Below are 25,497 nucleotides of genomic sequence, written 5' to 3'. Positions count from 1 at the left end.
TCAGCCATAAGTGGTGACTCAAATATTTATGTATGCATGGAGGAATACAGACAGAAAGATGACAATTGGGAAAGGCAAGAGGGAACAGAAGCAAAGTGTAAGAAAAATCTTCTATTAAAAAAGGAAAAAAGAGGTCATGGCGGAAGTGTTTTTGTTCAAAGGTTGCTGTATGCTCTCTGTCACCTCTGCTCCATTAGCAAATCAACAGATTCCTCTCATCTCTCACTTTGGCCTTGAACACTTCCAGAACATTCATCCTTTTCATCCAGATGAGTTGAAGGATGTTCTGATGACTGGCTGCACAGCCTCTCTCTACACTGAACCCTTTGCCTTCTTTGTGGCTGTGATTCAATAATGAGCTAGAGGGTGAAAAAAGAAAAGAAAAACAACACACAAACTCATTAGATGAAAAAAAAATCCAAATTGGAAGTGAACTGAACATTTGAAGGTTACATCCTAACACTGTTTGACACCAGAGCTGCCAAAACTGGATAACAAGAAGAATGTAATAAGCTTTGTGCATTTTATATTTTTTTTAAAAAAAATGAAGTTTGTACTGTATGTACAGAGCAAAAATAGTTTAACATTAATATCTCTGCCAAAATGTTTAGGAGGAAATAAAATAAACAATGTGCCATTAGGGACAACTTGAAAGATACACAGAATAATGATGCGCTAACATGTTTGCATTTTGTCTTGAGGCTTCCTGCTGTGTGTATGCGCTTTCTAATGACTGCTCGCTGTGAGGGAAAACAGCCCCTTGGGGACGTTAAGACTGTAATAAATGAGGTTCACTCTCCACTTCATGCACTCTCAGGGCAGCAATTATGTCAAAACAGTGTTTATGGTTGTAACAGTAAAGAATTTTTCTGCCCTCTGTAGACGGGCCCTTTGGTTCTTGACAGGATTTCTGAAGTTGAAATTACTGTGTGGTTCTGTCACTTTATAATGCGCTAACCTATAGTTTGCAAATGCTATGGTTATTATTGTCAGTGTGAGCACAGAAAGTAAAAGCCTGAATGCACGTGATTGTGTTGACACACTTGAGCATGTGATGTCTGCAACACATTATTTAAGAATATAAATAATGTTCTTATAATGTAATTATCGTGTGCAGTGTTGTGCTAAGGGCTGTATTTTGCTCTACAGCAGGCAAAAGCATCACAGCTGGATCAAATTTGTGGAAAGTCTTTCTTTTGACCGCAAACACTAAATATATGTTTTTAAGGAGGGCGAGGGTGGAGAGAGTAGTAGGATGGGGGAAGGTGAAGGGTCACACCACCTCTTGGAAATAATATTAAAGGGTTTAAAAATTCAAATTTGGGATGTACACCAAGATTTTTCCCCATCTTACATTGCACTAAAGTGCTGACAGCTAGATTAAGCTGCTTTTTCTACAGCTGTAATCTACTGTAAAAAACAAAATGTTGCAGTGCTGTAAAGAATACACTACACAATATTATTCTTAGCTCTTGGTTATACTGTTATCTCCAAGATATAACTGCATGTCCTTGCTCCTGCTCGCTTTCTTGACTTTCCTCTATTCTTTGAATGGTACTTTTAAAACATATTCGCAATTTTTTATAAATTTCCCTACAGATGAACAGCAGCTCTGTGCCTTATAAATACATGGATCACAATGGCTAGCTAAAACCCTAACACAGTTCTGGATTACACAAACGCTGAAAAATATAAAAACAACTTTGCAGTCACAATAATTACGGTTAAACACCATAAAAACACAAGTGTCTTCTTGTTAATATAACGTGTTCAAGTGCATTAATGCAAAAACGGCACAAACTGTGCAAAAATTTCCTGCAAGTTGACAAAATATAACCAAGTGTTCGCTTAGTATGGCAACACTGTACGGCACATTCTTTTCTTAATCATGTTTTAGTTCCTTGAGATGTTTAGTTCTATGTGAAAAAAAGTTGATTTGAAATTTATATTAATTGAATGTATTACATACACTACAGGTGAAAAACAATAAGAATGATAAATAGCAAAGAAGCTGGATTCAAGTGGACAAAAAAGGGCACAAAAACAAATAAACAAACAAACAATCAAACATATGTATATTAAAGTCTGTAATGGGCCAATGTGTGGCCACTATTTGTCTTGTCGTCTGGTTATGATGTGTATGTGGAAATAATGTAATATGTTCTATATGAAAAGTCATATGGGGAACTTCATTGGATTGTCACACGATTCAAGAAGTGAACTTTAAACTCTTTTATACTTAAAAATAATATAATAACAATTTAGCCAAGCAGAACATACGTCTGTTTTTGCACCAATACGATCAAAAATAAAGAGGTTTATGCTTTTTCTTCATATTTTTTAAAGATAACTTAAGAGTTTTGTATCTTAATAGTTATTTTGTAATACCTTGGTTACACTTTAACAGACCTGGACTTGATGAAATACTCTTTAACCTCTTCCCTACAAGAGTTTCCATTTAAATTGCATATATTTCCATATGTAAATGAAAGACAATATGGTTGGTTTGCTTACTTTGTATTTTTATGCATATCTGTGAAGCACTTTGAATCATAAAGTCATATATTATGTGCCTCTGAAAGACATTTTGTTTGATTTTAGATCACTGATTACTTAAAAAGGGATTACATTTATCATGTCCGCTGGCTATTTTGTCTTAGGCAGCAATAACTCAAGAGATAGACAGTCCCAACTTGATGTATTTCACATAATGTTTTCGGAGAATCCCAAGTAAAGGACTGCCCCCTTTCACTACTTCTTTGATAGTAAAACACATCTTTTCTCCAAGATTCCACGAGATATTGTCACTAACAGGAGAAACAAGTCCTCATCATCAGTCACATTCAAACACTCTTCCGTCACTGGGGAGCCGTGAGAAAGATTTTCAGTGGTGGTCTTTGATTTCCATGCAGTCCTCTAACGACCCTTATTTGTATTTTCTTTAAGGACCCTTCATGTTAGGAGGCTGCAGGGCACTGGTGTACTCTGCCACTGTGGCTCCTGTAAAAGTTAAAACTGCAGATAAATACAGTGCTTAGAGGACATTAGAAGTGTCGTACAAGGGTCCACTTTCCTTGATTAGCTGATAGCCCAAACCCCCTAAAGACCAGCGTTGAATGGCCCAAGAAATTATTTTACAAATGTGTCTTCCAGCAGAAGAAGTTTGAGTCCCTGTGGAGTATTGTGACAGCACTGAGACGAGGGCCAGTGACAGCAGCGGGGTGAGAGTGTGATTGAATGGCAGCAGAGGACTATACATCTTTAAATTCCTCATTATCCACTAACACACAGGCACCACGTCTGCTCCTATTCCATTACTTACTCCTCTGTATTGTCATGCTCTGAGAATTCAATGTAGTACCTTTTATTGTAGAAAATGAAAAATGTCATTTTCCTCTTCTCCCTCTCTCTGTCTCCCCCTCTCCTAACACTAATTTAAAATGTCTCATCTCCCTCCGCGTGTTCAACAGTCTGATTGCCTCAGTGCTGAAGAAAGAGGCCTAAGAGGAGGAATCCCCTCTTTGTGAAAAGGAGTCCAGGTGGGAGCAAAGCAGGAGGAAGAGGAGGAGGAGGAGAACGAGGAGTGGGATGATTCATGAAGGCGAGAAATCTGCAGCTTCATCAGAGTCGGTCAAGCAGGACAGCTGCTGCCGTTGACCTCACGAACTAGTGAGAGACTCGCACCTTCAAGGACTAAAGGTCTTCTTTTTCTTTTCCCTCTAGCAGCCTTCCTCCCTTTCCCCCTCCCTCTGCTATTTTTTCTTTCACACTTTTTCTCTTATTGCAACACTGCAGGCTCAGGACATGACCTGGAGAAACAAAGTCCTTCAGGTCTGCAAAAGGAAAGAAGAAAAAGTACAGTGATGTGGTGTCTCTGGGCCTGAAACACAGCAGACCTCCATGTGTTTGTCTCACAGAATCAGCTGTGAATCTGTTCCCTTTACTGATGGCTGACGGACGATGGAGTTGGATGGATGGAAAGTACATTTCCCAAACAGAGCACCAGATAATACATTATTGAGACATTTTATTGCTAAATGCCTGAACTGAACCATTCTGTGGCTTCACAAAGACCAAATTTTCACTCTTTTTTAGCCTTAGATAACAATAAAATAAAAGTTTTCTTTTAAAAAGAAATCTATGTATTTACCTATTTAATGCGAGTGTTCTTAAAAATGGGTCACAATTCATAAAAATCAAATTAAGTAGAGAGGAACAATTCAAATAAATAGAAAACTTCAACTGAAATATGTCTTAAAGACTTGGATATTTTGTGGTATTCATGAATGTCAGTCAAAACATGTATGTTTGGTCATTTTTTTAAACAAGTGAAACATTGTTTATAAAGTGCAAATGTCTGTTTCAGGTTTGCTCACATCAAGAGACAAAAATCACATTTGTCCTACTTGAAATGCCATTCTTGACTCAAACAAAGCCAGGCATTTCCAGCGGTATGGATGGAGAGCACAGCGGCCTGCTGTGCTCTGCTCACTTTCCAAAAATTCGACCTCTGGTGTGGACAAACACGGTGTTCCACTGCCCTCCAGTGGAAACATGCAGAACTGCAGTTAAACAGTTTAATCTTTAAAGTATGAACTAGAAAGCGAAAATTTCAGAAGAAATTTTATGTGTGCCTATGCCGCTGCTAATCACTGTAGTTGCCATTCATACGGCTACAGAGAGCAAAACTCAGAAGAGCAGCCATTCTCCACCATGAACTATGGTAAAAACAAACACCGCTCACGCTTCACAGATGACAGCTTACAGTTTTGTGTAAAGATGAAGTTACTTCGTACAGCGCCGATTTGCAGACGCTGTGCACACAGGTTCATGAGCAGAAGTCCCATTGTACCACGGCAGACCCGACAATGTTTGCATGAACACGCTTTGAAGCATTACGTTATGGACGACTTTTCACACATGGTTGGTGTACCCACACAGGCAGCTGTAGCTTTTCAACTCATAGCCCAACACACACCCAAAAAACAGCCAAGAGAGCACAGACTTTACACCCGTGGGTCCACCTCCCCTGCAGCGGCACTGCAGACCACGCCCCGCCACACATATCAAACACGTAAAATAAATATTTATGCACTTTTGCATTCACTTTTTGTTTTTTGTTATTTTTACACAGTGTTCTGAATGATGAACAATGGTCTACAGCCAATCTTGTGTATTATTATACAAACTTTGGTTGTAAGATTCAGATAACTATTTAATAAAAGCTAAATATTTTATACAGGGAGTGCAGAATTATTAGGCAAATGAGTATTTTGTCCACATCATCCTCTTCATGCATGTTGTCTTACTCCAAGCTGTATAGGCTCGAAAGCCTACTACCAATTAAGCATATTAGGTGATGTGCATCTCTGTAATGAGAAGGGGTATGGTCTAATGACATCAACACCCTATATCAGGTGTGCATAATTATTAGGCAACCTCCTTTCCTTTGGCAAAATGGGTCAAAAGAAGGACTTGACAGGCTCAGAAAAGTCAAAAATAGTGAGATATCTTGCAGAGGGATGCAGCAGTCTTAAAATTGCAAAGCTTCTGAAGCGTGATCATCGAACAATCAAGCGTTTCATTCAAAATAGTCAACAGGGTCGCAAGAAGCGTGTGGAAAAACCAAGGCGCAAAATAACTGCCCGTGAACTGAGAAAAGTCAAGCGTGCAGCTGCCAAGATGCCACTTGCCACCAGTTTGGCCATATTTCAGAGCTGCAACATCACTGGAGTGCCCAAAAGCACAAGGTGTGCAATACTCACAGACATGGCCAAGGTAAGAAAGGCTGAAAGACCACCACCACTGAACAAGAAACACAAGCTGAAACGTCAAGACTGGGCCAAGAAATATCTCAAGACTGATTTTTCTAAGGTTTTATGGACTGATGAAATGAGAGTGAGTCTTGATGGGCCAGATGGATGGGCCCGTGGCTGGATTGGTAAAGGGCAGAGAGCTCCAGTCCCACTCAGACGCCAGCAAGGTGGAGGTGGAGTACTGGTTTGGGCCGGTATCATCAAAGATGAGCTTGTGGGGCCTTTTCGGGTTGAGGATGGAGTCAAGCTCAACTCCCAGTCCTACTGCCAGTTTCTGGAAGACACCTTCTTCAAGCAGTGGTACAGGAAGAAGTCTGCATCCTTCAAGAAAAACATGATTTTCATGCAGGACAATGCTCCATCACACACGTCCAAGTACTCCACAGCGTGGCTGGCAAGAAAGGGTTTAAAAGAAGAAAAACTAATGACATGGCCTCCTTGTTCACCTGATCTGAACCCATTGAGAACCTGTGGTCCATCATCAAATGTGAGATTTACAAGGAGGGAAAACAATACACCTCTCTGAACAGTGTCTGGGAGGCTGTGGTTGCTGCTGCACGCAATGTTGATGGTGAACAGATCAAAACACTGACAGAATCCATGGATGGCAGGCTTTTGAGTGTCCTTGCAAAGAAAGGTGGCTATATTGGTCGCTGATTTGTTTTGGTTTTGTTTTTGAATGTCAGAAATGTATATTTGTGAATGTGGAGATGTTATATTGGTTTCACTGGTAAAAATAAATAATTGAAATGGGTATATATTTGTTTTTTGTTAAGTTGCCTAATAATTATGCACAGTAATAGTCACCTGCACACACAGATATCCCCCTAAAATAGCTAAAACTAAACACAAACTAAAAACTACTTCCGAAAACATTCAGCTTTGATATTAATGTGTTTTTTGGGTTCATTGAGAACATGGTTGTTGTTCAATAATAAAATTATTCCTCAAAAATACAACTTGCCTAATAATTCTGCACTCCCTGTATGAGAGTAAGAAAGAAAAGTATATCTTTGTGTCCACCTTTCTCTGTTAATGCCCTACCTGGCCCCCTGGCAAAAGCTTTGCTAGATCCGCCCCTGCACAGTTACCAGCTGTCAGCTAAATAAAAAAAGGAGCTTGGTGTTTATTTCTCTCAGAAACAGTTCATAACTTCCCTTCAACTCATTCATGTCACCTAAAAAAAAGGTAAACCTGTTTCTCCATCACCAGTTCAGCTCTGATGATTCAGTAAAGTCATCTCCTGGTTTCGACCAGCCGCTTCTACAGCTGTGGCTCCAGCAAACATCAGCTGATACTAGAAATTAAAATCAAATGAATTCTAACAACAGCTGATCAAGCTTAAACGTGCTGCTGTTGTTTAGCGCGATAAACAAACAAGAGAGAAAAGCCGATCATTGATCAGTTTCATGACTGAAGTTTGAACAGGCGAGAGAATGACAGGGGAGGCTGTCATAAAGTTCAACATCAGTAACTTAGCGGGCACACAGCTGTATAGAAACTCCATCGTGCTAGCTACCACGCAGTACGAGTTATTATAACTGATTGTAAAAAGTCAGCACAACGAAAATAAACTACACCTAAACTCGGTTTATATCTGACCCAAATAGAGTGCAGGTCATAACTTCTTACCTGAAATTCAGTTCACCTCACGCTCCGACCGGCAGCCGCCTGCTTCTCCTGCCTTCGGTTTCCCTGATCCACGATCTACCACCGGTCGATCGGCGGTCGCCTCGCCGCCTCGTTCCCCGCATGTTCTTTCTGACACACACCGGTGGATAGCTGCCCTCGGTTGTAGCTCCGCGTCAGCGACTACCAAACAACTCAGTTATTTTTTCCACATCGACCAGCATCTGGACAATCCACCGCCTTTCACTGTTTGTACCGTTACTAAAAAAAAAACCCTCATCGGCTCATAAAAACGAAAAATAAGTCCAGCTATGACCCTGAGTCAAAAAGACAGCCAGCTCGGGTTAGCTAGCTACCTGTCTAGCTCTTTGCAGGCACCGAAAACATCAGAGCTAATATGGGATGTCTTGGTAACACGAGCAGATATTTGAAGTTTACATCTGGCCAATCCACCACCTTTCACTGTTTATACCGTTACTAAAATGAATAAATAAATAAATCATCGGTCCATATAAACGAAAAATAAGTCCAGCTAAAACACATACTGTCGGCGAGCGACCGGGTGCTGACACGAGTTTCACCCGCCTCAATATAAGCCAAGCCTGGGTGCTTTTTCACGAAGGGTCGCTAGCGGTGCTAGCTAACTATGCTAGCGGCGCTAGCTAGCTAGCCGGCTATCAGCAACACATAAGAGAACTGCTGCTAAATAAACTACACCTAAACTCGGTTTATATCTGACCCAAATAGAGTGCAGGTCATAACTTCTTACCTCAAATTCAGTTCACCTCACGCTCCTGCCTTCGCTTTCCCTGATCCACGATTGACCTCCGCGTTAGCAAACACCGGTCGATCGGCGGTCGCGGCATGTCCTTTCTGTCATACACCGGTGGATAGCTGCCCACTGTTGTAGCTCCGCGTTATAGCACCACCAAACAACTGTTATTTTTTCCACATCCAGCTGTAACTCCGATTCTATGCGAGCATTTGCGAGAGACCGGGGAGGTGAAACGACAGAGAGAGTCCCCTCGCTATCCATTTGCAGCCAAGTGCAGCAGCTAGCTAGGTAGCCAGCTAGCTGTCAGGCAGGACCGACGTCGTCAGAGCACTGTCGCTAAATATGGGATGTCTTGATAAAACAAGCAGATATTTGAAGTTTACACACCTACATTCTCGCCTGAAAATATCTTAAAAGTTTATTTTGTGACCTAGAAACACGAATAAAAGACATATAAAACGAAGTGGTGGCCGCCATTGTTCACTCTGTAGAGGCGTGCTATGAATTGTGGGATATGGAGTTTTCAACACAAGGATAAAATCTTTTCGGCTGTACTACTCCCGGTATACCACTAGAGAGAGCCAAGACACCACAAATGAAGTCTGTTTCTATGGTGCCAAAAGCAGAATCTTTCTCAGGAGCCTAGAAATTGGCCTAAATTTGCACTAAAATCTAAATATTTCAAAAACTATAAAAGTTATAAACACCAAAAGTCACACCATACTAGCCCAGCTCCAGCCGCACAAAATGATGTAACATATGTACCCCTATTGTCAAAACTGTTTGGCAGAGGAGCGCGGGAAAATTTTCACTAAAATATTAATATTTAAAAAACTATAATATTCATAAACACCAAAAGTCATAGCACACCATTCCAGATCCAGCCGCACAAAATGAGGTAACATATATGAAGCTTGTCCAAAAACTGCGGGTCGAGATACACTGCAAAATTTCAGGCGGAAAAAGGAAAATAATAATAATAATAATAAGAATAATAAATCCGAGGAATAGTAATATGTGTGCCTCTTGGCATAGGCACACATAATAAAGAACTTTTTTTTCTATTCAAAATGTAAATCTAATGACTAACCATAAAGACGATATCCCCGTACTCTTAATAATGACTTCTGACACCTTCGTATATACCATTAATGACATAATCAGACCATTAAAATAGTTTCTGGGCTTATCCGAGGGTAGCTGCGGAGGCAGAGACCATCCTCACTAACTTCTGATGCACACACAGTCTTTACTCCAAGTAGGCTTTAAGAGGTAAATAGTAAAAAAAAAAACCATGTCCCCTTTTAAAAGATAGTGACGTTCCAGGTGGAATCGGTGGGTTGGTGCCTTCTTTAAGTATTTTTATTAAAAACTGAGATTATAATTGAAAGTAATCTCATGTGCATTTTGACTGGTGGATAATTTGCCATCTTAGGATGCATTAACCAGCTAGGAATTGTAGAAAAATTATTTAAAGACATGCAATATGTTATTTACTTATGTTAAAAAATAAATAAATAGAATAAATAAATAGAATGTGACCCTACTTTTCTCATTTTTTATCTGGTAGTAAAGACATTTTAACTATATTTTACCATCTTTTTTTACTCTTTTCCCTTGATGCTGTAAAAAGCAGAGGAAAGACATGTACATAGTGTGTCTTCATTAAAGATAAACAAGGTTTTCTCTTCCCCTCTGCTCGTGTTAAATATTCATGTTATTAAGTGAAGGTGTGCAAGATGAAGGAAAAGATCGCGGGGATTCATTGGCCAAAAAATAAATAAATAACATAATCTAAATGTTTTTGCTGTTCTGAAAAGACATCTGCTCTCCCTCATTCAGTGTTATATTTGAAAGTGAAGAGCATAATCTGCCCGAGAATCCATTTATCACAATTTTTTAGGATGGAATAATCCATGTGTTCATTGAGGCGTCTTGGCGGGGACCAAAAACTCCTCTCCAGTGGCTCTTTACGGGACTAATGACCCACCGAGTGAGCACTTAGCGAGATCTCCTGTATTCAGTATTTATAATATTAAGATGTCAGGCATCTGAGGGGAGGAAGGACAGGATCAGGAGTGTGTGGTGAACAGCATTAGATGAAGAGGCTTCTTTTCTGCCTGTATATTAGTGGCTAATCTGCCCTAACAAGATAGACTGGGGCGTACAGCATTCTCCACTGCATCACTGATGACGGGACCAGTAATGATGGAGGAGGGAAGCAGGAGGCTGGCAGCTAAGCCCGAAGTAAGCTACTTTGGCACGGGGTGACGCACGGCTGGTCCCACAGCCACCAAAGAGTGTGCGTGTGTGTCCAGTTATTAAATCAAATATGTGACACCAAGTAGCTTAAAGCACCAATAAGCCACAAGGCCACTTTGGCTTTAATTTGTTCAATGATGAAATCACATGTGAGTTACATGGCATGACTTTTGGGGAAGTGTTGCCTCAATTTAAAGATTGTATGACAAAACCACAGAAGAAGAAATAATGTGTTAACTAAAAAAAAAAAAAAAACATACAACAATAACTAGAACACATCAGATGTTTTAGTACATGTCAGTCTACTGATGCACTCGATGACCAGAGGAAAATTATGGAGCCAAAACCAGTTCAAATGTGTTGCTTTACTGTTAATGCTTGATGAAAACTGTAAAATATTACATGGGACATCTTACTGTTTTAAAAGCTATAAGTTAAAGTGTTTTAATATTTGAGATCTTGCATGCCTTTATCATGCTTTCAGTGGTATTCTAGCTTGGTATTAACTTTGCCCAAATCATTAAAAATGTGATTCCACAAAAATCTCCACTCAAGGCCCATTTAATTACTTATTAGGAAGCTTTCCAAGCTTTTCCCTGACTTTGATCACTGTGGTTTAACGCATAAACTTTAAATGCCGATGAATACAATGTGTTATGACCATGAGGAAGGTCTTTGATATTACTAAGATTATAAGAATACAGTCACAGTTTGTACTCTTGGATTTTGGGTGAACCAACCCTCTAAATCGGCTTCTTGTGATGTTGCCATGTGTTCCCAACCTTTGGATTTATCCTGATTCTTTTGAATGAAGTTGAGGTTTCACGAATGTCGATGGAAAGCTACACAGGCCTGCAGTACTGACACCTTCCCAGAACTTCAAACAGGCCCATATACAGTAGCCTCCATGCATGTAGAGGATCAATACGTTGGTGGAAAATGAATCCTCTTCCACACATATTATTGAGCCAGGAGAGGTTAGCAATGTGTCTGCAAATACAGTGGTATTTCTCTCTGTGGAAGAGAGTAGTGCAACTCACTTGAAAGAACCCCACAGCTGAATATTTTCACCAAGTTTAAAGGTTTTCTGCACCGCTGCATTTACATCATGTAAATAGGCAGAGAAAGCAAAGCAATAGTAATGTATGTATACACGTACCTGTTCAATAAAGCTGATTCAGATTTTAATAAGCTCTTTGATACTCTCAATATATCGACTGTTCTAACATTACAGTGATATGGATACCATTGACTGTGTGATTATAAAGTGACTTTTTTAATTTATCCCCAAGCACAAAGCCTCCCCAAGTCTGATTTGACCTTGATTTAAAATCGTTGTATCAAATTGATGAGTTCTCAATGTTTTGGGAGTCCTGTGGAAGACAAAGCCCAGTGGAATCTTTTTAAAGCCCCTGACTTTTGTTCTGTTTGGCATAGTTTACTTTGGCTCTACGAAGGACGGCCTAGCTGCTTATTGAGAGCACAGACACAAGCTGTGATTTCTTATCCCTGTGAGGATTAGACCTTCAGGATGGAATGACCACTTTGAAGGTTTCATCTAACAGTGTGTTCACCTTGAGATCAGGTGATGCTTATTCATTTACAGTGCTGTGAAAAAGTATTTGCCCCCTTCAGAATTTCTTACTTTTTTTGGCTTATTTTTCACACTTGTTGATCTGATGTTTCAGATCACAAAAGTTAAATATAAGACAAAGACATCCTGAGCAAAAACATAATTTTTTTTTCCAAATCTATTTGACCCTATATGAAAGATTAATTCCTCCATGACCTAATAACTGGCTGTGCTACCACTGGCAGGAAGAACTGCAATCAAATGTTTGTGATAACTGGAAATGAGTCATTCACATCACCATGAAGGCCCAAGGTTTCTTTAAGAATTGTTTTAATTCAGTGACACTGGAGGTTTTCCCGGCATGAATGGGCTGTTTAATGTCACGCCAAAGCATATCAACCACACTAAACTTGGACTAAGCCAAAACATTCTTATTTTTTAAAATTGTTGGACTTGCTGTTGTGTTTCAGATCATTATCCAGCTGCTTAACCGAAGTAAGCCTGAGGCCCAGGGCACATACTCACGGATGGAGATTCTCCTTCAGGATTTTCTGGTAGAGAGCAGAATTGCAGCAAGTCATCCAGACCCTGAAGAAGCAAAGCAACCCCAGACCATCACACTACCACCAACATATTTTTCGTGCCAGCTGTAACGGGACTCAGACCTTCCAAAAGGTTCAGCTTTTGTCTCGTCAGTCCACAGAATGTTTTCCTATAGGTCTTGATGTCTTCTGGCAAATGTGAGATCAACCTTTGTGTTCCGTTTGGGCAGCAGTGATTTTTGTCTTTGACTTTTGTCCAGCCTCTTTTTATAGTTTAATCATGAACTCTGACCTTAATTGAGGCAAGTGATGTCTGCATCTCTTTAGATGTTATTCTGGGTAGGCTGGCCACTCCTGGAAAAATTCACTACCATTCACCACTTGAGTCCCAAAGTCTTAGCAATGGTCTGTAATCCTTTAAATGTCAGTGACTTTGATTCTTAAATGTTCTTGAATGCCTTTAGATAGTGGTGTGATGTGTTGCTTTATCTGAGATTTTTTAAGCCTATGTCAGAGGTTCTATTTAAGTGATTTCTTAATTCAATGGGCCTGGGTCATCTTTGTCCAATACTAAAATTTGTTTGGTGATCTGAAACATTTCAGTACAACAAATGTAGAAGGAAAAAAAGAAAAGAAAGAAACCATGAAGGGGCCAAATACGTTTTCACAACACTGCCTCTCCTAATTGATTATATCTGCACCCGGTCTCATTTCTTTAACACAGTGCTCATCACTGTAGATAAAATGCAGACATGTATTGGACGACAACTAAAAGAAAATAAGGACTTCAACGACTTACAGGTTTGATATTTGAAATGCTTTACTGACTGAACTGACTTTGTTTTATTACAGGAGAAAATTAGTCAGAATACAGCTAGAACTTCTGCGCTAAGTACAGTCTTAAGGATTGTTTGGACAGAGGTTTAACAAGCCACAAAAGGAACGTACAACATGGCACACAGCAGTAAACATAAGGCAGTCAACTTCTTTGACAGCAAAAAGAGCCAACTTAACGTCACAGAACAGATGATAAAGCTTACAGAGCAAAGTTATGCAACAGCTTGTCAAAATGTTCACTATTCTCTAAAGGGGATGCTTACGAAGATAATGTAATAATATGGACTGAATGTGATAGTCTCATGCTTAGATATGACATGTACTGTTTTCCAGTTTAAAAATATGAATTTACTGTAGCATTATTTTAAAGTGTTAAACCAGTTTGAACCCATTAAGGTGAACATTTCAGGACATTTTGACAAACAGTTACTCGGGAATTATTACAGGACTCAAGTCTGACATAGAGAATAACAACCTTTCAAAGTAAAACGGCTCATTTTCTGCAATAAGAGAAACTTTGAAAAAAAAAAATAGCTGGTGACATTCAATCAGCAACAGATTTGGCCATAGATCAGGAGTATTGATGCCAAGTCCAGAGAGTAATTTCATGGTACAAATGTTACTTTCACCTCTTTTCCGAACACCTGTATGGATATCATACCCTGTTGTTATTTTTTTGGTTTGACTCCTTTTTCCTTCTCAAACTGAGCAATCTGGTTAAAAATATCCAACAGGTTCGCAGGGAGGTCCTTTTTGGCTCCCATGCTGCACTGTTCATTTTGATTTCCAGCACTTCCTTTCTTACTGTGTCCTTGATCTGGCATGGTACCTTCTTCCTTTCGACTTTCCTTCTCTTTTTTCACCTGATCTGCTCCACGAACTTCCAGCCTCCCTCTATTCTCATACCTATCACCTTCAAAGAAGTTCCTCGATGATGAGTCATTCCTATTCTCTGGGTGTTTTGAAGCGGAATTTCCTGAATGCTCAGGTCGGTAACTAGATTTACAACCTGAATACTCCAACTCTCCTGATGAGCAGGATAATTTCCGCTTGGAATTTTCATCTAAACTACTTCTCCTTTTGGAGTCACTGTCCCTTCTGTCTTTCTTCCTGTCACCATCCCTACTTCTATCCCTCCTTTCTCTACTCCTGCTCCTAATCTTCTCTCTATCTGGGCTTCTGCTAAGGCTGCTCTTTGTTTTCTTCATCCTGCTCTCCTCCCTGTCCCTTCCCTTTCTTTCTCTCCGTGAGGAGTCAGACTCTTCCTCTTCTGAAGCTGCTGACAGCGAGTACAGCTTGGAACTCTTTCTATCATCTGCATCCTTCCCTTCTACCTGCTCCTCGTCCCTCACTCCAAACCCCAGGCCTCCCGCCTGGTTGAGAAAAGTAGCGGAGGTATTGGAAGGTGCGGGATACCACTCCACCTCGTCATCCTCCTCTTTCTCCTTCCTATCTTTCTTACCCTCGTTGCTTCTCCTGCTCTCCTTTGAGGAGATCCTGCGATGGCGCTTACTTCCACGCTCTGATTTCCTCCTTTTCTTTTTCTTCTTTTTGGACCGCCTGCGAGAGGACGATGATGATGTGGAGGAGGAGGAGGACGTCCTTGAAGAAGTGGAGGATGAGGAAGAGGCTGATCTCTTCCGTTTTTTCTTCATCCTGAAAAATAGAAGACATGTACTGATAATCTTTTTCTGGTAAAACAGATAGGGTATTATGAGGCTGTCTTTAACGGCTGTAGCTTTTCTTTTAGCTTTACGTAAATAAATCAATCGGTCTGCTTACCTCTTCTCCTCTTTTAAGATCTTACGTAATTTTTCAGCACTGCTCTGGCCACTCTTAGTTTTGACCTGTTCCTTAGCCAGTGCTTCCTCTCGCAGGCGAATCGATTTCTTTAGTCGCCGGGTGAGGCGAGGCAAGACGAGACATGACAATGGCAGGCAGGCAAAAGTCCACAGAAACATATTCAAAGACATACACGCCATGACCCAAAACCACGCAAAAATCCCGAAACAACAATCATTCATTCATTCATTTATTCAGCCATTTGCATCAGAGCAAGTATGTATGGAGAGGGAAAGAAACAAATCAAGAGGTTTGTGGAGCATACATAGCCGTCACAAACCAAACAGATCGCAGGAAGAGAAATGTGTGATGAGTTACAGATTTACCATAGAGAATGATGTGGTATGATCCCAGAGCGGGGGCAGATTTAAAAAAAATAAAAAAATTGTTTACATCAAAGCAGATGGAAGGACAGAGGTGCAAGCAGAGATGTGCAAAGAAATGGTATTTGTCCCAGAATTAGATGGAGGAGGTTTCAACATTACCGTATTTGAACCCGGGACATGGAACACAAGTGTCCAGGAGAAGAGGAGTCATTGTTGGCATTGTGCAGATTATTTCCCCCCCCCCACGAGGCAGGTGACAAGGCCGCGGCAGTCAGAGGGGCAGAGGGTCAGAGTCCAAGGGTTGCGAACACACACATACACACCAAAACACTTCATCAGTATTACAAACCACATTGCAACATTTCTACATGAATAATATGCGCTTTAGAAATGTGCTCCAACTGGTTTCAACACCAGGAGCTCATGTCTTTCTTCACCACCCAAGTGTACCCGCACACATTCACTGTTTAATGTTATACTGTTTGCCGTCTCACTCTGCCCTTCTTTAGTCTTTCACCCCCTGCCTCCCAAAAAACCCCACAAAAACCCCCCAAAAAACAAACAAAGAGCACCAAGCAGTGTTTATCCCTAAGTATGAGGTTGTATTATTTTTGCCTTTACCATCAAAGTTCATTGTCTTGCTATGCAAATTAATTGAATGAAACACTTAAGTGCCAATGATGATGGTTATGATTGTCTACAGACTGATGAGTTAGTCTTTTATAATTAGCCATTTCACTATTACATTAAACATTTTATAAGGCAATCAATTATAAAAACAATTTCTGCTTTTTGTTTAAAAAAAAAAAAAAAAAAAATATATATATATATATATATATATATATATATACATACACACACACACCCAACCTTTGTTGATATTAACGCATTTCTTACCAAAGACTTACCTTAGCCCTTTCAGTGTTGTGGCACACTACACCTTACATATAAAAGCCTTACATTAAAACTGCTAATAATCAAGTTAATAACTAGTAAACCTTTCTAAATTCATGTCCTATATTAAAGGTTACAGAGGTCAACGCTGAACGAGTGTCAAAGGCCTGCATGTATAAAATTAACACTGTCTTGGTACAGGAAGTGTTTCTTATTGATTGAGCTGCTAAAGTTGTGCAAATGTTCAGTGTTTAATTCACAAGCCTCAGAGTAACCACAAAATCTACTGCTTCATGTAAGACAATCTTATGATAATCTGTCAACAGCAGTCTTTTCACAGCAGCCATTCTAACACAAGGTCACAGGTAGTAACAATAATTAGGGGAAGTACCTGCATATAACACAGCCTTCATTAATATTACTACAAACACCCGTTTTTATCAACTACTTCAAATTGACCTGTCAAGTTTCCACTAAAACTGTAATATTCACAGTTCTTTCTTCAGTCTTTGAATGTTGATGGGAGTGAAAAGCACAGCCCAACCAATAGAGGATTTTCCAGACTAATATTTGGGGATTTAAAAATCTGATATATTGGACAGTTTTCTTTTGTTTTTTCAGTTACTTGAAACAAACAGATTTCCCTCACATTTTTTATGTGTAGTTATTTGTGTAAAAACAACCTCTGCAATTCCTTTGCTTCCAATTTTGACTTCTCTTCCCTTATCAGTGCTGATGTAGAGGTTTTTTCACCTATCGTTCAGGATATCGTTTAATACTACAGCAGCTACTTGCACTGCAACAGCAAACAGAAATGGATGTGACTGTGAGATGGTGTTCCCAGCGTAGGACAAAGCAACCAATGCAGCAGGTATAAGAAGGCCTTAGAACTGACTCTTTTTTTTTTAACTGAATTCTACTGTGATCATGTGCGTAAACACCCCAAAAGGCCTATTTTGAGCAAGAAAAAATTCTTACTGCTATCAGAAATATCTGGATCTGTAGCTGCTTAGTGCCCAGTGGTCACCGGTTAGCTGCTAACTTCAGTGTGCCCGTTTTCTCGTGCTCAGTACACTGAGCCACGCATATTTGTTAAAAAACATGTTAAACATATTCAAGCAGAGCACACATAAATACAGTTCTGGGAACTTGTCAACTAATTTTACGAGACACTAATCTGTCTTCATACCATCCAATTCTCTGTGCTGTCAGAGCAACAAGCAGCTGCTCACTTTTTCCACCTTTTTTATTAATTTTTCTGAAGTCACACAGAAATAACACCATTTTGAATCTAAACTTTGATGGCCCCATTATTTCTGCATGTGCACACACTGCATACCTGCCAACTTTTTTGAACCCCTCAGGCACGCATGCGTGAGTGTGTGCATGTGTGCGTTGTGTCCGCTCACCTGTATAGTGTCTGTGATCTTGTGCAGGGCTTCCTGTGCCTCAGGGTTTGAGCCATCTAAAGCTAGAGCTCTTCTGTACAATCCCTCTGCTGTTACTAGCTTTTCCTGTTCCTCGAGCCTGCAAGCACAAACAAACATCCTTTGAGTAAATGATAATACATGCTATTTATATAGTAGTATTCCTGTTAATACTTTGCTGGCCTCCCTTTTTCACAGGAACAAGCAGCTGAGCTGATGCTCATTCACCTGTTTCAGAATAGCCTGTGAACTTTTACCTACTTTAATATAACTTCGTCCTTCTATAAAGGCTGATAAGCTTCTATTCATAAACACTAGCAGTGCACCATAATCAGGCTGTGACATGGTTAAACAGGGAAAAAGGAGCAAGCCAGACAAAGCTTTGTTTCCTCCTTGGGAAAAATCAAGGTTGTTCTGTCTATAGTTACCTTGCACATCTTTCTTCCTAGCTGGATTTAAAATCAATAGTACTTCTATACTGATATATCATGCCCATTGTGCACTGTAACAAGAAAAAGGTGGTGGAGCTGATGGAAGCATTCTCATTGACATTCTTAAACTTCTCTCTGATCTGAGTCTTTCAACTAGTGGATCACTACTGAACTGTGCGCTCTCATTTCCCATCTGCCTACTAAGCGAAGCAGCGCTTACTGTTTTCCTCTCTCCACTAGTGTCTGACACAGATACTTCTTGGCGTTGCGGTGATCGGGACAGTTCTCCAGAGCTAGTTCAAAGTCTGTTATTGCCTTCATGATGCTGCCTTTGTTAGCATACCTGTGTGCAAAGTGAAAGAAACACAAAAAAGACAATAAGATTTCTCTCATTTTCAGGACTATGCCAGGTTTCGGTAACATCAAGTGTCATGTGTGTTTAACAGGTACTAAGCCAAAAGCAACTTTTCATTCCAAAGAGCTAGGACAATAGTAAAGGAACAGGTGTGGTGTCTTAATTAGTGTTCCTCATTCCATTCTGGTATGGGCAATGGTATGAAGGAACTTGCCAAAGTGGTTTAAAATGTCTTGATGCATCCAATAAATAAACGATTGTAAATATACACTATATATATATAGATATACATATATATATATATATATATATATATATATATATATATATATATGTATATATAATATGCATTTCTGTAATTTAAATCAGTTAGATGTCTACAGGGTCATGAAAGACCTCTCAAACAAGGACAGAGTTATACAACAAACATTTCTCCTCATTTGAACTGAAAGCAGACTCACAGAGCTCCACGTGCCACCAGTGCTTCTACATTGTTAGTATCTATTTCCAAGGCTTTGTTGTATTCATTCATGGCTTCCACATGGCGACCATGTTTGAAGTGGTCCACCCCTGCACGGACACTTGAAAAATACACATGAAAAATACAAGTCAGGTTTGTATTATTGTGAAGTCTTAGCCAGGGGGAATAATTGGTCCAAAAACAAAAAGATGCACTATCCCACAGGTGTCAAACTCCAGGCCTTGAGGGCCCGGTGTCCTGCAGGTTTTAGATGTGTCCTAATCCAACACAGCTGTTTTAAATGGCTAAATTACCTCTTCAACATGTCTTGAAGTTCTCCAGAAGCCTGGAAATGAACTAATCATTTGATTCAGGTGTATTGAAACAGGGTGATATCTAAAACCTGCAGGACACCGGCCCTCGAGGCCTGGAGTTCGACACCCCTGCACAATCCCATCCATTTTCTGTGGTCAAAGTTAATAGCTAATAGCATTACCACTTTAAGGCCCAGGATGCAGACTGTTTCTTCCTGATTGCAGAAGCAAAATCCTCTGCTTGGAAAAGTTTACTGTGGAGAAAAGAATCATAGGCACCACACTATTTAACACCCTTGCTAGATAAACAAACTTTCATTATCTGAAGAGTAAAGAAAATCTCATTTAGGATTCATGTGTAAAAACCACTGCATGGATCTGCTTGCAAATTTTTATGAAATTAGGGGAATTACTGTGTAATCGCACCAACTAAAAGTTTACCTCTGCAGTCCTCGCATCATTGATGGTGGGTGGGTGTCACTAATTCCCACCTTTTCCAGCAAGTAGTCCACTACAGAGGGGTTGTGGTATCCATGGCAACCTGTCAGTATACGCTCATATGTCTCACTGGAGTCAGTGGCTGCCCGAACACTACGACTAAGGAGAGAGCAGCACAGAGTCATTGCAACCACACGTTAATGCATTAATATATATTTATATCAGATTAAGCTTTTTCATTTGCCGCATTTAAAGCATTTATATTAAGCTCAGGCTACATATCAGCCTGCTCATTTGTGTAACGAAATACATCATATTGTTGAAAAAAGCATAAATATCAAAATATATTTTTAAATCCCCAAACTTTACACTTTACATGAGCCGTGTCTGAGAATACAGATGGTCTGCTGCAGCTACAATCAACTGAAGCTTGATATGAAATACTAGTTCACGTTTGTATGACATTTCTTAATGCGATGCTATGCAACAGTATTCACTCCAACTAGCTAAACAGGTTTTTTTTTTTTCTTCTTTCAGTAATCTGTGTTGTTTTGCTTTACCTGTAATGCACAGGCAGCTCCTCCTTGGTAATGACACCAAGTTTGATGTGCTCCAAGCTCGGAGAAAGACAAGCCTGATGGAGCGACACTGTGATTTTCTCCTGGTAGCGATCAATATCTTTCACTCCAGCTACAAAATAAAAAAAAGATGAGTCATTCTTTTACATATCCCATTACAGTACTGCGACGCAGCACTTTGGAATTCAAAAAGCAGCAAGCATTTCTGTGGTTATAACTGCACCGCAAACGTGCAAATTAAAATAGGATAAAAGACTAAAACTTTAAGATATAGGTTGTGCTGAGACACAAAAAAAGCATCAAATGGAAAAAAAAAACACTATGATAGGCCAATTTTCTGCAGAATGAAGGTGTTAGCCAGATTATTATACTTTATGCAGGGTTTGTCTGTCTAATAAATCTATTATTAGAAAAATATTTTAAAGGCTCCTGAAAAGAACTGCAGTATAGGATTCTGGAAATAAAAGAGGGATAGAGCACAAAGATCTTTCAGTAAAAACTATGACATAATTTAAAAAAAAAAAAAAAAAAGAGGTCATGACCCAATATTAGGTTTGGACCTCAACGTTCTGGTTCTGTTAGACACAAACCTCTGATGAAGTCCCCAATCTGGTAGTACGCCAGGGGATCATCATGGCTGCCAGTGGAGGGAATTTCTCTGACATGACACAGAGCCTGAAGGTTGAAAAAAGATGTGCCTTTATGAAACAATAGTAAAATGCAAGGTGGATGGCAGGTTTGGTTCAGGTGGACAGAGCAACAAATTTAATTACACAACATTTGCCCCCATTTACAACCAAAGTCTGGCAACAGAAACTCTCCAGGAAGTTTTCTGTTAAGGAATTGTTGTGATGGATTTACTTTTTCACTTCTAATACCTGAGTTGAAAGGTGTAACTGATTCTGGCTTGATGACAAACATGCTGGTGCTTTGTCACAACAGGTGAAAAGTCATGAAGATGAAAAGCAGAATTTTTTTGAAACTGCCACTCCTGCATGTCCCGTAAAGCACAAGACTAAATGAAGATTATAGCACAGATATCATTACGTGGACTCATAACATGAATTTCAAGCATGATTTTATTCTTATGTAAACTCCATGCAAAGAAAGAACTGGCAGTCACTCGGGTATTCCCAGAGCTACACAGCCGGTTTTTCATCAACAACCGGCCAGCAGTCACAAATTTTCAGCTTCTACAGTGTTGATTTATAACATAACTCAAGTACATTCAAACGGTTGAACTTGTTGACCTACCGACAACTCTAAGTCCTCAATGTCTCTTCTCAGACCTCCTGCTGTGCAAAACAGAGTGAGGAAGAAGCCGTATTCTCTAATGTTGTTGATCCTCCCCACCACAATGTCGCCTCTTTCCAAATCCCGGTAGATCATGGATCGCCTCTCCTCATATGGCACCTCCATGAATACCTCCATCGGTGGCATGACTGCATAGGGCTCTGGAAGAGCGAAGACAGATCAGATGCAGTGTGTCACAAAATACAGACACTTTTTCTCAACATCAGAGAGGGCCTATATGCAAGTCATACTCATCTTCATATACACGCACAAGTGTGAACAACACACACCTACAGCCTCCTCCTCCTCGTGCTCCTCTCCCCGAAGACCAGCAGTCCTCCATACTGGACTGAACAGGATGTCAGCCTTCCTGGCAATGAACTGCTCCACAAGTGGGTTGCTCTGCTCTTCAGACCTACTGTACAGAACAACAACAACAACAGCAACAACAAAGGAAAGATCAGTAAATCAAGTAAAATAATAATTAGCAGTTATGCTGGACTGAATTCACCTATGACAAACTAATTCTTGTATAATGGTGCAAAGGAAAATGAAATAATGCGACAGAAAAAATGTTGAATTAATACACACTCCTGCTCTTTGGTCACAGACCTTCATTAAGAGTTATTGTATTGTACTACTGATTTTTATTCTACAATGACAGCTGCAGCAGCTTGTCAAAAACAGATGCATACTTTTTGCTCCTCTTTTCATACAATGGTATTTTAGATTAACTACACAATTCATTGATAATTGGAGGAAAAAACATGTGGAAACAAACATATGCTTAAATGGACAAAAGTAGTGCGCCACTGACAGATTATACCTACAGGAGTTTCTCAGCCATGAAGTTCTTGGTGTGCACTTCATGTGCTGATGTTAATGTCAGAAACAAACTGCAGTTATCAAGTCAGGAGTGTTGGGGATTTTTTTTTTTCTGACACAATGTGCCTCAGCAATTGATGAGCAGCTGATCACAGAATACTCAGGAGCAGTGTCGGGCTCACAGCTCATCCAGTAAAGTCACTGTGCCCCCTAAGATGAATTCTACTGATATACTAGTTATTGTAAATCATACAATTTGGTATTAACAAACTTAAAGTTCCACATCGCTGGTGTTACTGCGCTGCATGCTCAGTTTAATTAATGGTTTCACATGAATTTAGTTCTTCTGCACCAATCACTGTACCCAGCATGACTAAGAACAGAGTGGAGGGGCTGCTGCAGGTCAGACTTTCTTGATTTGAAATGTAAAAGAGGTCCTTCATCAGTTTGTGCAGCTACTTTTAGAGCACACATATTTGCAATTTTATAACTGTGACTACATTTCTTTATGAGTGTACATTGCATGTATAGTTATAAATATTCATAGTGTGTTTTTTATTGCAATCACAAAGTGACTTGACTCGATGGCTGCCTGCCAGAGTTTGTTGCCTGTCTAGTTCATATGGTCTGCTTCCCACCTAACCCGGGAGTGAAGAAATTTTATAAACTGATTTGCTGCAGGAGTGGCATTGTCTTGCAGTACCCCACACATTTTCAGGGAGCTCCTTATAATGACTCACTCTTTCACAAATGTCTGTAAAGTCAGACTGCATGTCTAGGTGCTTGATTTTAGACATCTGTGGTAGTGGAACTGAAAATACTTCAATTCAAAGCTGACAGGTGTGGTGTAGCCCTTTTCTGCATATTTCTTGTGCAATTTAATTATAAGCCATTTTAAATTCAGGGAATCTTTAAGCAAAAGTTGAAAATTCCTTAGTAGCTTCACCATTTCAAGGCATCTGTCAGCTTATTAACTGAAAATCTGCCGCATGAGCAATGAGAGATTTAAACTGTAAAATTATATTGGAGATAAGAATAATGTGATATTCATTCATCTTTGTTTTCAGAGCGTTTAATTCACAGCCTATATGCAATATCATCTTTGTATGACACTTAAAAGGGAAATAATGATGCGCTAGCATTTTGTCTGCAGGCATCCTGCATCAGCATGCTGTGGTGCTCATAAAGTCAGACATACCTCTCATACGTGGCTTTGCAGAGGTCAGACACCACCGCTTGGAAGTCTGGATTTTCCGTTTGTTCACATTTCAGCGTGTTGAACAGGGATTGTCCATGATACGTCAGACATTGCCTCAACAAGTCTCTGTCCATTCTCTGCCTTTATGGGACTGAACTCACATTATTGAGTCAAAAAATACCGAAACGGCCGAGCACTCTTTTAGCGATGAAAGCACACTTTAGAGCTTACCTTGAGGTTGAGACATTTTTAAAAGAAGTACTGCAATTTTTTTCAAACTTGCAAAACGTTTAATTATTTGCGAAAAAGACTGAGAAGTCCACTTTAATGCGAGTAAGTTAGATAACAACCCATCTCTGTTGTTTAGCTAGCTAGCAAGCCCACCAGCAAAAAAGCCAAACTAACACTGTTTCCGCATTTCTGAGTTTGTTTGTCTTCGTAAAAAGCCCCAATATTACGGCACTGCACATACACGGATTTGCTGTTCATGCAACACAAGGAAAATTGTTGTTTCAGCTATTCAAAGTTTAGCTAATGCTGGAAAAATTTACTAATAAGCCAGGAGTCATGGACAAATGAGCATGCGCTGTGTGTGTCACACTGAAACAGTCGGGCGAAACAAGAACCACGTGGGAACGATGGCGTTCACAGCTATTTAGTTCGTGTTTATATATACCGCTCATCACAAGTATTATCTTGCCCCTATTAGTAATAATCTTTGAATATTCAGCTTTCTTTTTATGGACATTTTGATTTGTTATGCAGAATAATTTATTTGTCCCTGATTTAATGTGACCATTGTGTACTTCAAGCAAGCAAAGGTTGACTTTATTGCCCAATCCATTTTTTAAAATTTAGGTAGGGCTGTGAAATTGCTGAACACAATGTTGGAGAATAAGATACTCAAAGTCTTCACTCTTCATAGTTGAAACTGAGACTTACTTACTAAACCAACTATTAAGCTGTGCTTGAAGCTGTTGTCCTGTGAGCTGCTTATCATGCAAGCTGTTACCTCTCAGAAAAATGTCCTCGACTCACTTGTGGCTTTGGGTCTTCCAGACCTCTTCCTGAGTTTTCCCCAGTTTCTGAGAGCCTTTTGATGGTGAAGGAAACTCTACAATTAACAATTTATATTCCATGTTTTGTGTAATTAATTGTGTCTTTGTTAAAATCGAATGAAATGCTTTGCTTATGACTCATAAACTGTAAGTGATGTACTCCTACAAAGTGCTTCCATTCATAGCCTACAATGAGAATGAGAATTTTACTTACGTAGATCATGAAGCAGCTACAAATCAGATAGTACCAGATACGACAAACTAAGTTAAACTTGTAGAGATTGAAGTGACATTAACTGTTAAAAACTGGACTGTCACCCTGTAATGCTGCATAGTGTAAGGCCCATAGTGTAAGTGTGAAAACATTAATAAATAATTAAAAAGTAAAAGTGAATTTGTCCTACATTACACAGATATGTATTTTTCCGTGCACTTACCTAGTTTTTTCAGTTTCTATGAAAGTAGTCTCTGTCACTAATTCTTAAACACTCCCTTTGAATAGTGGAGGGAGGAGCATTTCATGATCTAAGTACAATGCATAATCAGACATAAAAACAGTCTGTCCTGAGAGCAGTGACAAGTAACTACAACCATCATGGAAAGAAAAATTATTTGCTGGATAAT

At 39.6% G+C, this 25,497-nt stretch overlaps 1 protein-coding gene across 7 annotated transcripts; it reads right to left on the bottom strand.

Annotated features, from left to right (window-relative positions):
- Positions 1-24,429, bottom strand: ttc14 (tetratricopeptide repeat domain 14). 7 transcript variants are annotated; one of them, XM_005462098.4, is made up of 13 exons: positions 24,047-24,428; positions 23,816-23,966; positions 22,083-22,210; positions 21,754-21,953; positions 21,090-21,174; positions 20,482-20,611; positions 19,925-20,080; positions 19,666-19,737; positions 19,171-19,290; positions 18,575-18,697; positions 17,906-18,023; positions 15,217-15,323; positions 13,400-15,090 (listed from the first exon to the last, which is right to left on the bottom strand). In XM_005462098.4, the coding sequence occupies exons 2-13, from the start codon at positions 23,947-23,949 to the stop codon at positions 14,103-14,105; spliced, it is 2,361 nt and encodes a 786-aa protein (XP_005462155.1). In that variant the 5' UTR covers positions 23,950-23,966; positions 24,047-24,428; the 3' UTR covers positions 13,400-14,102. The 7 variants fall into 7 exon arrangements, with proteins under 7 accessions (XP_013120902.1, XP_019202590.1, XP_005462155.1 ...); XM_013265445.3 differs by having other exon boundaries at positions 14,657-14,807; positions 14,897-15,090; positions 23,816-24,429; XM_005462097.4 differs by having other exon boundaries at positions 23,816-24,428.
- Between the last annotated feature and the right edge of the window lie 1,068 nt (positions 24,430-25,497).

The sequence above is a fragment of the Oreochromis niloticus genome, linkage group LG17 (assembly GCF_001858045.2).
Source record: "Oreochromis niloticus isolate F11D_XX linkage group LG17, O_niloticus_UMD_NMBU, whole genome shotgun sequence".
Classification (NCBI taxonomy): Eukaryota; Metazoa; Chordata; class Actinopteri; order Cichliformes; family Cichlidae; genus Oreochromis; species Oreochromis niloticus.
This window is presented reverse-complemented; position numbering and strand designations above follow the sequence as displayed.

Excerpts from the sequence above, each read along its gene's own strand:
- ttc14 (XM_005462097.4), bottom strand. The coding sequence starts at position 23,949 with ATGGACAGAGACTTGTTGAGGCAATGTCTGACGTATCATGGACAATCC. Across the intron at positions 19,291-19,665 it reads GCATCCTGGGCCTTAAAGTG|TGTCCGTGCAGGGGTGGACC; the intron begins GTAATGCTATTA and ends GTATTTTTCAAG. Across the intron at positions 18,698-19,170 it reads CTGGTGGCACGTGGAGCTCT|GTATGCTAACAAAGGCAGCA; the intron begins GTGAGTCTGCTT and ends CTTTGCACACAG.